Source organism: Ascaphus truei, chromosome 6 (assembly GCF_040206685.1).
Source record: "Ascaphus truei isolate aAscTru1 chromosome 6, aAscTru1.hap1, whole genome shotgun sequence".
Lineage (NCBI taxonomy): Eukaryota > Metazoa > Chordata > Amphibia > Anura > Ascaphidae > Ascaphus > Ascaphus truei.
Genome location: NC_134488.1, coordinates 45,940,083 through 45,952,866, shown reverse-complemented (window position 1 = coordinate 45,952,866; position 12,784 = coordinate 45,940,083). Strand labels below are relative to the sequence as shown.

The window sequence follows — 12,784 nt, the reverse complement described above, 5'->3', positions numbered from 1 at the left end:
ATAGGCATATGGAACAGTTACAGACCAGATGGTGAGGGCAAAAGAACAGGTGCACACTCATCCAGGGAGGGATATATACTGTATGTAAAACAAGAAAAATCACAATGGTGCAAATAGAGTACAAAAAGGAGGACAATTCCAATTAGAACACAGAAGTAATCCTACTCACATTTATTGTGAGTGCTGAAAGCCTTGCGGTTATTAAAGAGTCACCAACTCAAGTCGCAGATGCTCAGGAAAACGATAAGGAGATGTTCAGGATATGAAAGAGAGGATAGAATATAGTGCAGATTGTTTTATAATACGAAATTATATAAAAAAAACATGAATAGCACTCATAGAAGGGCCTGGGTCAGACAGCGAGGGGAAGTTCAAAAACCCCTTTTCTCTCAAGGGAAACTTTGTGGCGGCCGTCCAAAGCAGTTCACCAGATACGAGGAGCTATTCCTGGGTGGGCAATTCCTCACGGAACACCAATGCTCAGCACACCTCCTAGTAGTTTGAAGAGCCGCCCTACGCGTTTCCTTCATTAGAACTTCAGCAAGGGGCATATATAAGTGATCCTCCATCTTCCTCTCCTTATTTGTACTTGTATTTTCGCGCCTTTCCGAATCTTGGAATGACATCATCGGGCTACTGAACGTCACGCAGGGGGTCAGTGATGTCATCACGTCTTAGTGTCATGCGTGTCAAGATGTATTCGGCCGGGAGAATTACAGTTCGGCATCATGGAGGTATAATATACTGATACTTCTATTGCGTACACTTGGGGAACTTAACACAATGTGTGTATTACCCTAAGCAATCTGCACATGCGTTACGGATGCCATTCACAACGTAAACAGGCATTGAAAACGGCAAGACACTTAAAACAAAGAACTTTCTTTAATAAACTAAATAACAGAATGTAATAGCCTAAAATCTAAGCTAGTACCAAAAATACATATTATAAACATACAGAAATAAAGTGTTAAAAAACTACACATAAATAGCAGTAAATAAATAACCAACAAATAAATATTAAATTGCACTATTCAGCCAAAAAATAGACGATTGATGAAACATTCTACAAAAGAAGATATTGCAATATTAACACCAACTATATAAAATGTAATTAAAAATATATATTACATTTAAGTGAGTGCTTTTTACACACACACACACACACACACACACACACACACACACACACACACACACACACACACACACACACACACACACACACACACACACACACACACACACACACACACACACACACACACACACACACACACACACACACACACACACACACACACACACACATGCCTCAACCTTCAATATAATAAAGTTTTCTTTCAGAAGATACTGTAGGAGCAATATTAGCATCATCTACAATAAAAATAACTACAATTAGTAAGATAATGAATAATACTCAGAGCAGTATAAATAATATAGTCTCATAGCCTACAATATAATAAAGTTTTGAGAAAATATAAGGGAAACATATTGAAACTTACTAAATGAAGGCAAAAGCATCCATATATAATATATCCCAACAAAAATGATCATACAAGAAAGGTGTTAATATCAAAATCTATATTTAAGCCTTTCAGATGGAGAGTTCTAAGTTTATGGATCCAAAAGGACTTCCTTTGTGATTCTATCATCTCCTTTCCAATGATGTTGTACTTGTTCAATTCCTATGTAGCCCTGGTAAGAAATAGGGCTATAGTTCTATCCTCCTGGTATAAGCCCTGGTAAGGGCAGGCTGCCAGGAGTTATCATGGGTTTCCCCCACTTCAAGCACTGCCCTGAATGGTGGAGGTAGGTCACCTGAGCCTGTGTCAAGGCAAGAGACACAGGGGCGGTGTCTGCTGATATCATAAAGAGCAGTGCACTTCCTATTTAGTGTGTTCAGTTGCAGAGGACTCTGTGACTGAGTGTGTTAGTGAGTCTGTCCACTGGCTAGTCCAGTGTGACTAAGTAGTTAGGTTACAGTTGGAGGCGAGGAGCAGCCTCTGAGTAGAGCTGCTAGAATTATAGTTAGTGAGGTGGACCGATGCCTCTCACCCTGCTTAGGGGGTGAGGGAAGAGTTAGCTCCACCCTGGGTGCCCTTGACCCAGGGTGGTGGCAGGGGAAGAGACCATCCTGAAGGAGAGCGATCAGAGTGGAGTGGACACCCTGTACCTGTCTGCTGTTACTGCTGCTATTGTTGCTGCTATTGCTGCTGCTGTGAATAAAGACCTGCTGCTTTTAAAGAAAGACAACCGTGTGAGACTGGAATCTCTCCTCCCTGTGTGGGAACTCTCTATAAGGATTCCACCCCGCATTCCTGGGGCTTACTAGAGATGGAGGCGGTGCACCACTAGATGAATACGAAGGCATCCACCCCAGAAACCTGTTCCTGCTATCCCCCATACCATTGCGGGAGACTCAGGCCCTCCTGTTGCCAGCAGATATGCACCCCATACAGTCATGTAGCCAGACCCTAGTACAGAGTAGGGGGGCCGATCTGCGATTGCCCCAGGGTCGATGGGTTACACCTAAGTAGATCAAGTCTTTGGGATTGGAATTATGATCCTTTTTAAAATGTAATGGCACACTGTGATTTTCTGCACCTATATTAATATTTCTAATATGTTCTAATATCCTTACTCGCAGCGGGCGTGCGGTTCTCCCCACGTATTGTAGCCCACATGAGCATATTAGAACATATATAACATATGTGTTCCTGCAATTTATAAATGTATTTATTTTGGACATTTTCCCCAGTTGTATTTGATACAAAAGTATCAGTTTTCTTATGTTCAAATTTGCAGGACTTACATGTTATACATTAAAAAAAGCCTTTAGGTTTATTTATTAACCATGTCTCTTTTTCTTTATTTGCAGTTGTTACTTTTTTTTAAAACACTTGGTGCAAGGCATATCCGGAAGAAAATCAGCCCAAACCGGATCCTGCTTAAGAACATGCCAGTGTTTTCTAACTATCTGCTATATTCTTTGAGATTTTCGGTTAAAACCCATTTTAAAAGGAATACAATTCTCTTTTTATCGTTTTCCTTCCATTTGTTAAGAGATTGTCTCTATCTATTCTATCAACTTTGTTTTTTGCCTCTCTTATTATTGACTCATAATATCTTTTTTCAATAAATCTTTTTTCAAGGATTTCTGCCTATTTATTGTACTCTACTACATCCGAACAGTTATGTCTAACCCTCCTCAGTTGTCCGAAAGGAATATTTTTTAATCATTGTTTATGGTGACAACTTGTATTCAATATATAATTGTTGCAATCCACAGATTTAAAATGTGTTTTCGTTTGAATAGTATTATTATAAATATAAACACATAAATCTAAAAAAAGAAATGTTGGTATTGCTACAATTAGAGGTGAACTGTAGATTATGGGTATTACTGTTGCTATATAGTACAAATGTATTTAAAATCTCATCATATAAAAATAATATCTATGTAGCACCGTCATAGGACCAAGAACGTGCCAAAAGGGTTATTATGTTAGATGAATTAATCTCCCGTACGTCTAAAAAGATGAATGCATAACTTGGCGCGAACCTGGAACCCATGGCGATGCCACACATCTGAAGATAAAACTGATCATTAAATAAAAAATATTTGTACGTTAAAATGACTTTTTATTCCATTTAGAATAAATTCAGTTTTTTTTTCAACAGCATCACATCCTTGATTGTGGGCTACAATATGTACTGTAGCACTCTGACTGGCCCCCCACTTACACTATGACTGCCCCCCACATACACTCTGACTGCCCCCACATACATTATGACTGCCCCCCCACATACACACACAACATAGCAATCCCCGTGTGCAGCACACACACATCATGGCACCCCTGTGAAGCACACACACAACATGACCCCCACCCTGTGTAGCACACATACACAACATGGCTCCACCCCTTTGCAGCACAGACACACACACACACACACACACACACACACACACACACACACACACACACACACACACACACACACACACACACACACACACACACACACACACACACACACACACACACACACACACAACATAGCAACACCCCTGTGCAGTACACACACACACACACACACACACACACACAACATGGCACCCCCCCCGTGCAGCACATATACACAAACACATCATAGCAACCCCCCTGTGTAGCACACATACACAACATGGCTCCACCCCTTTGCAGCAGACACACTCACACACAACATAGCAACACCCCTGTGCAGTACACGCACACACACATGGCACCCACCCTGTGCAGCACATACACATACACACACAACATAGCAACCCCCCGTGCAGCACACACATACAACATAGTAACCCCCTTGAGCAGAACACACACACACAACATGGCAACCCCCTGTGCAACACACACGTACAACATAGTAACCCCCCTGAGCAGTACACACACACACAACATGGCAACCCCTGTGCAGAACACACACACACGCACACGCACACACACACAACATGGCAACCGCACTATGCAGCACACACACAACATGGCACCCCCCTGTGCAGTACACACACAAAACATAGCAACCCCCGTGCAGAACACACACACAACATGAGGTTCTCCTGCACCCAGATTAAAAGGTACAGACACACAGACACTCACTCACCTTAGTGGATGCCCGCACTGTCCCCTGTTGCTCCCTGCTCCCCCCTCCTCACACAGGCAGCTGCACAGTGTGTTCAGAGAAAATTGCAACATTGTTCCCCGCTGTGCAGGTGCTTGCCGGCCCCACCCATCCAGATGTCTCCTCCAATCCAGGCTTGGGGAGGCAGAGCCTGAGGAATGTGACATCAGGTAGCAGCAGGTACAATCTGCCCCGCCCCCAAATTCTGCCGCTCTAGGCCTGGCCCTAATGGGCCAAATGGCAAATCTGGCTGAGAGCCCTATACTGTCCCTGCAAATATTTCTTGCTCTGTGCTCTCATTTACCTGGGGGCCCTTATCCCCATTGTTTGTCAGTTACGTACCTTTTATTGTCATTTTGTAACGCGCTGCATACATTTGTTGGCGCTATGTATAAAGCTGTACATACAGGAAGAGGGAGAACAGGAGGAGAGGAGGTTTAAGATAGGCGGAGAGAGAGTTTGAGATGAAAGAGACAGGGACCCTTATTCTGTAAACTGTGACTTCAGTGAGGCCATCCGTGTTATAGTGGCGGATCGGCACCATCAGGGTTTACAGAATAAGGGCCAAAGAGTGAGGAAGGATGAGAAGAGAAGAGGAGGGAGAGAGAATAGGGAAAGATGGTGGGTAGGGCAGGGCTGCCGACAGCTTTCCCGGGCCCAGGACTAGAGTTTCCACTGGGGCACCCCCTGTTGGTGGCCTTGCAAGGCCCCCCTTTTTCTATTACACACCTCCTCACTCTCTCACCAACATCTATTCCCCCTCTCATTCTCCCTGTTTTACACTCTTCTTCTCAAACCCCTACCGACTCTCTCCCCCTCACTCCCTCCCTTCTCACTCCCCCCCTTCCTTTTCTGACTCACTCACACGCACTTCTCTCACTCCCTCTTCTCTTTCTCCCCCTCACTCACTCCCTCTTCCCCCTCATTTCCTTCCCTTCCTTCTCTCACTCACCCCCTTCCCCTTCAACCTCCCTCTCTCATTGACTGAGCCACTGATTGAGCCACATGTGCTGAAGCAGGGCTATCCTTAAAACCTGACATGTTGGTGGCCCTTGAGGACTGGACTTGGCCACTCTTGGTGTAATGTATCTTGCAGTGTTTCTGACTTTTTCCTGACTCATTGAGGTTGTTAAATATATATATTTATATATATATATATATATATATATATATATATATATATATATATATATATATATATATATATATATGCAAATATAATATATATATATATATATATATATACAGGCATACCCCGGTTTAAGGACACTCACTTTAAGTACACTCGCGAGTAAGTACATCTCGCAAAAACAGAGCTCCTTATACTACCTTCCAAACCTCCCAAACCTGTCCCTACTACATCCTTCCACATTGCTATTGGAAATACGATCATTCACCCAGTAGCCCAAGCACGCTGCCTAGGGGTCACACTTGATTCCTCTCTCTCATTCTCCTCTCATATTCAAAACGTTTCTAAAACTTGTCGCTTTTTCCTCCGCAATATCACAAAGATACGCCCTTTCCTCTGTTACTCAACTGCTAAAACTCTGACTCAGGTCCTCATTCTCTCACGTCTCGATTACTGCAACCTCCTGCTGTCCGGCCTTCCTACCTCTCACCTGTCTCCCCTACAATCTATCCTAAACACTGCTGCCAGAATCACTCTACTCTTTCCTAAATCTGTCTCAGCGTCTCCCCTGCTGAAATCCCTCTCCTGGCTTCCGATTAAATCACGTATCTCACACTCAATTCTACTGCTCACTTTTAAAGCTTTACATTCTTCTGCCCCTCATTACATCTCAGCCCTAATTTCTCGCTATGCACCATCACGACTCTTGCGTTCTTCTCAAGGATGTCTTCTTTCTACCCCCTTTGTATCTAAAGCTCTCTCCCGCCTTAAACCTTTCTCACTTTCTGCCCCACACCTCTGGAATGCCCTTCCCCTCAATACCCGACTAGCCCCCTCGCTAGCCACCTTTAAGACCCACCTTAAGACACATCTGCTTAAAGAAGCATATGAGTAGCACTGGATAATCATGGACACATGACACAAAGCTTGGCCCCCTGCAGACGCACTTACTAGTATTCCCTCCTACTGTCTCTGTACGTTCTCCCTACCTACCAATTAGATTGTAAGCTCCTCGGAGCAGGGACTCCTTCCTTAATGTTACTTTTACAGTATGTCTGAAGCACTTATTCCCATGATCTGTTATTTATATTTGTTATTTTTATATTTGTTATTTATATGACATGTATTACTACTGTGAAGCGCTATGTACATTTTATGGCGCTATACAAATAAAGACATACATACATACATACAATAGGCAAACGGCAGCTCGCGCATGCGCCTGTCAGCACGTCCTGAACAGCAATACTGGCTCCCTACCTGTACCGAAGCTGTGCGCAAGCGGGGAGACTATAGAGCCTGTTACACATGCGTTATTTACATCAGTTATTTACATCAGTTATGCACGTATATGACGATTGCAGTACAGTACATGCATCAATAAGTGGAAAAAGGTAGTGCTTCACTTTAAATACATTTTCACTTTACATACATGCTCCGGTCCCATTGCGTACGTTAATGCGGGGTATGCCTATATATATATATATATATAGTCGCTGAGACACATCCACTATTTAAATTATGTTCAACATTGCATGGAACATAAGACTTTTGTTTGTCCAGAAGGAGTAGCAATTAAACAGGTAATTTACTGGTGCTGGCCAGGCCAGAATACTTGTTTATTACATGTAGATCCTATTCCTAATCAGTTAAGTTGGATATTTAATGATGGAAAGGTATGCTGGAATCATTTTATGGGCAATGTCACCATACATAGTGCAAATTGTTCGGTTACCATGCATTTGTCTCAAGGAAACTACTGTTCTAAGAGATCTGTTATTAAAGTTAAAATGTATAATGACTATGGTGTTATGTATTCAGTAAAACCAATGATACCCATTACTGTCAATTTCACATTGACATACTACCAGAGGTATATATATTCAGTGGTATTGGGATATGGAGAATAATTTTATAATGAACTACAGTAAGAAATCATACAAAATTACAACAGATAATCACAGAATTATTCAAATCTCATACTTCACTTATGCCGTTAGCGATTGTAGATGGGAAATTAACTATGATCACAAAGGACTATAGTGAAGAAAATACGTCTTGGTGGCAAAGATGGTTTGGAGGAAAAATGCCTTCTCTTACCCAAGGTATGATACGCCGGATCACTCATCCTCTGTTAATAATTGCTATTCTAATCTTAGTACTCATTATATGTTGTATTATTATGTTTAGAAGAATGAGACAATTTTATGCAGATATAGCCAATGTTGAGTATAGATTTAATGTTTTAATTACAATATCAGGTTATCAAGATGATACTTCCAAGTATCAAAGAGGAGCTTGACATATAATTTCATATATCAATATATTGTCTAGGACAGCAATGAAAATATTGTATTATATATATATATATATATATATATATATATATATATATATATATATATATATATATATATATATATTTTGTGAGAAAGAGAAATGACCCCGCATCCATGTGACAAATAATGGCAACTGTGAAACCGACAATAACATAAAGATGTAATCATCTGTCGGTGGTGCTATAAGGGCATATAATATTGCAGAAAGAAAAAGAGCCCCAATAAAAGCACTCAAGTATGCCTCACAATACAAAACCAAATGTTTATTAGAAAATGTCACAGAACATAAAGTAAAATTAAAAGCACAAGAAATTAAAACACGGCATGGATCCCCTGAGTAGTGCAAACTTGATTTAAACTCTAATCAGGGAGTCACCCTGAAGGACAAATCAAAAGGTCTAAATAGACAAATGAGTACTGACAGAGTACCTGACAAGGTGGATAATACAAAGCTATCAACAGACACAACTCAGTGGTAGCATAAGGTGGCTCATACAGTGCGTAGCAAATTGCTACTGTCTCCCTAATTCAGGGGACAAGTATATAACAGTGTAAAATCAGCAAATGCACAGTGTACATGCATGGATAATCACAGAAAAGCCCACCTTAGTCTGCTATAGCAATAAATAGATACTTCACCTTATGTCAGGTACTCAGCAAGATCTGAAGAGGAATCAAGGAGCAGAGCTCAAAGCACATCAAAGTGTCCCAAGGGGGGGACAAAACAGGGGATCCTGCCAACTGGACCTGCTCCTACGCGTTTCGGCCTTAGCCTTCAACTGGGAGTGGTACAGTGGGCAGTAAAACATGCACCTTAAAAAGAGATTTAATTAGGCTAGTGATAGTAAGCACCTGTGGTGATTAATGTATAACACATGTAATGGGGAGTAGACTACTTCATTAACATAATCTGTCATAGGGGCATCACGGGCTAAGAACCAATGATAGGGATGGGTTTCCTAAGTTCTTACCCATAAAAGGGCAGTTCTGGCAAAATCGGAGTCTCAAACTGATTGCTGCGCATGCGCGTGACGTCACGAGCGCGTGACTAGACCAAAGATGTCGTCTATTATGAGTCATATAGAGGCTGGTTTAAGGGAAAAGCATAAGTGACTGTGGGCAAGAAAACGTGCATCACGGATGCAGATGCGCATGACCGTGACGTCACACGTCTGCGTCCCCGGCGCCCACGCTTTGTCATCAGGGAGATGGCAAATACTACTGTTATTAGTAGCCTCCAAGCTCCTGACTGCGCATGCTTGCCCTTAGTAGCCTGAAATAGCGCGATCTATGGGCTGAGAAACAAGTCAAAACGTAACTTGCACAAGTGCTGCATATACATCTCACTGATCTGGCAAAAAGAATAAACTTATCTTAAAGCGACATTACCAGCAGTAAGTGAGGGACATGAATAAACTTTGCATGATTCTTGTGTGATCACTATACAGAGCAGTTAAATTTTCTATCATACAGGATGATTATTACAGTTGTAAATGTAATGGTTGTAAATGACAAAACTTCTTGAACCAGAAAAAACTTTTGCATAAACATGCATATTAGATGACTGTTACAATTAGGAACATAATGGTTGTTGGTAATGATATTTTTTGCACAAAAAATTGCATCAACATGCATTATGACAAAAACCTGGGGGTATTAAGTGCTTTCTTATAGCCCTTCTCTACACATCTGTTGCTATACCCTCTCTGTGAGAATCTCTTCCTCATCTCTCCTGCTCTCTCACAAAAACCCCTATCTTGTCTCCACAGATAGGGGTTTTTGTGAGAGATCAGAGTGGAGATTCTCTGCAACAAAAAGGAACATAACGATAACATGAAAAGACAAAAATACTTTTACAGTGCCATACAGGACAATCAAGAACGTGGAAATTAATCCATCAAGCTATCAATAAATTATCACAGAATGTACGGTTGAGTACAGACCAGGATTTGTGACTATATTTAGGACGGAAACAACGTGTTGTTATGTGAAATGTCACATACATCCAAGGACTATATTCATACCTTTTGTGCTATGGACTTTATCATACTATCAATTTTATTGTCACATGTAGGATCTATGACACCTTATGAGGAAACTTATGAGAAGTGGCAGGATAGATCCAAGTGTATTACAGTATGTACGGAGACGGTGATATACAGATCTCTTTGAAATATGCAATATCAAGCTGTTTATATATTGACAACCATGGCTTATGTCTAAGTCATATTACTCCTTGGGATGGAGGTAATGATGCTTTGTGCAGCACAGATATTTTTTGCAACAGAGACCTCATAGCTGTTTATTCAGTTTTTGTCATAATGCATGTTGATGCAATTTTTTGTGCAAAAAATATCATTACCAACAACCATTATGTTCCTAATTGTAACAGTCATCTAATATACATGTTTATGCAAAAGTTTTTTCTGGTTCAAGAAGTTTTGTCATTTACAACCATTACATTTACAACTGTAATAATCATCCTGTATGATAGAAAATTTAACTGCTCTGTATAGTGATCACACAAGAATCATGCAAAGTTTATTCATGTCCCTCACTTACTGCTGGTAATGTCGCTTTAAGATAAGTTTATTCTTTTTGCCAGATCAGTGAGATGTATATGCAGCACTTGTGCAAGTTACGTTTTGACTTGTTTCTCAGCCCATAGATCGCGCTATTTCAGGCTACTAAGGGCAAGCATGCGCAGTCAGGAGCTTGGAGGCTACTAATAACAGTAGTATTTGCCATCTCCCTGATGACAAAGCGTGGGCGCCGGGGACGCAGACGTGTGACGTCACGGTCATGCGCATCTGCATCCGTGATGCACGTTTTCTTGCCCACAGTCACTTATGCTTTTCCCTTAGACCAGCCTCTATATGACTCATAATAGACGACATCTTTGGTCTAGTCACGCGCTCGTGACGTCACGCGCATGCGCAGCAATCAGTTTGAGACTCCGATTTTGCCAGAACTGCCCTCTTATGGGTAAGAACTTAGGAAACCCATCCCTATCATTGGTTCTTAGCCCGTGATGCCCCTATGACAGATTATGTTAATGAAGTAGTCTACTCCCCATTACATGTGTTATACATTAATCACCACAGGTGCTTACTATCACTAGCCTAATTAAATCTCTTTTTAAGGTGCATGTTTTACTGCCCACTGTACCACTCCCAGTTGAAGGCTAAGGCCGAAACGCGTAGGAGCAGGTTCAGTTGGCAGGATCCCCTGTTTTGTCCCCCTCTTGGGACACTCTGATGTGCTTTGAGCTCTGCTCCTTGATTCCTCTTCAGATCTTGCTGAGTACCTGACATAAGGTGAAGTATCCATTTATTGCTATAGCAGACTAAGGTGGGCTTTTCTGTGATTATCCATGCATGTACACTGTGCATTTGCTGATTTTACACTGTTATATACTTGTCCCCTGAATTAGGGAGACAGTAGCAATTTGCTACGCACTGTATGAGCCACCTTATGCTACCACTGACTTGTGTCTGTTGATAGCTTTGTATTATCCACCTTGTCAGGTACTCTGTCAGTACTCATTTGTCTATTTAGACCTTTTGATTTGTCCTTCAGGGTGACTCCCTGATTAGAGTTTAAATCAAGTTTGCACTACTCAGGGGATCCATGCCGTGTTTTAATTTCTTGTGCGTTTAATTTTACTTTATGTTCTGTGACATTTTCTAATAAACATTTGGTTTTGTATTGTGAGGCATACTTGAGTGCTTTTATTGGGGCTCTTTTTCTTTCTGCAATATATACATATATATATATATATATATATATATATATATATATATATATATATATATATATATATATATATATATATATTCAGCACTCAATAGGTTAAGATGTTTTAAATAGTTTTCTCATAAGAAATCTTTTGGCCAGTTTGAATCTAATAGTATACAATGTTGCTGGTATCAGGGACAACTTGAAATCAAGCAGTATGACACACATTTTTATGATAAGACTTGTTGTTGTACAGTATGCACATTTTAATGATAAGACTTATTTCTGCAAATGCCCAATGTCCTCAACATAAGGTACTTGATGACAATAATAGAAAAACAAGTATGTAAACATCCCTCTTCTGCCTTTCTCTCTCACTTTGAATCCCTGCTCTTTTTCTTTCTCTCCTCAGACTCCCCTGTTCTCCTAGGGGACTTCAACTGCCACATTGATGTCCCCTCTCTCCATTGGGCTTCCCGCTTTCTCTCTCCAACCTCTTCTTTTGGCCTTCAACAGTGGACTGCAGCCAGCACCCACAAGGATGGCCAATACCTAGACCTGGTTTTCACTAAAAACTTTTCTCTCTGATTTCTCCATTTCCCCCTTTCCTCTCTCTGACCATCACCTCATCTAATTTTCTCTATCTTGCTTCTCTCCTACTCCAACTCCATCTCCATCTAGCCCTCGTTTCTGCAGAAACCTGCGCTCTATTAACCTACCAGCCTTAATTCCACTTTACGCTCCCCCCTCTCCTCTCTCAGTTCTGCTATAGACCCTGACAAACTGGCCAGGAACTACAACTCTGCCTTATCCTCCTCTCTTGATCTACATGACCCACTTTCTCTCTGTCGTCCTCGCCCTTCTAACCCCAGACCCTGGCTAAATTCCCACACGCGCATGCTGCATTCCT

At 41.3% G+C, this 12,784-nt stretch overlaps 1 protein-coding gene across 3 annotated transcripts in view; it reads right to left on the bottom strand.

Moving 5' to 3' along the window:
- LOC142496969 (NXPE family member 4-like) overlaps nucleotides 1-9,586 on the bottom strand; it is a 31,233-nt gene extending 21,647 nt beyond the window's left edge. For 2 of the 3 annotated variants that reach the window (XR_012802145.1, XM_075604115.1), the window contains exon 1: nucleotides 8,989-9,077. Coding sequence is in view for 1 of the 3 variants with exons in the window: in XM_075604115.1 (XP_075460230.1) it covers nucleotides 8,989-9,053 (65 nt within the window). In the remaining 2 variants the exon portion in view is untranslated. Of the gene's footprint in view, nucleotides 1-8,775 lie in introns of all 3 variants that reach the window. The other variant, XR_012802146.1, reaches the window with a different exon arrangement.
- Between the last annotated feature and the right edge of the window lie 3,198 nt (nucleotides 9,587-12,784).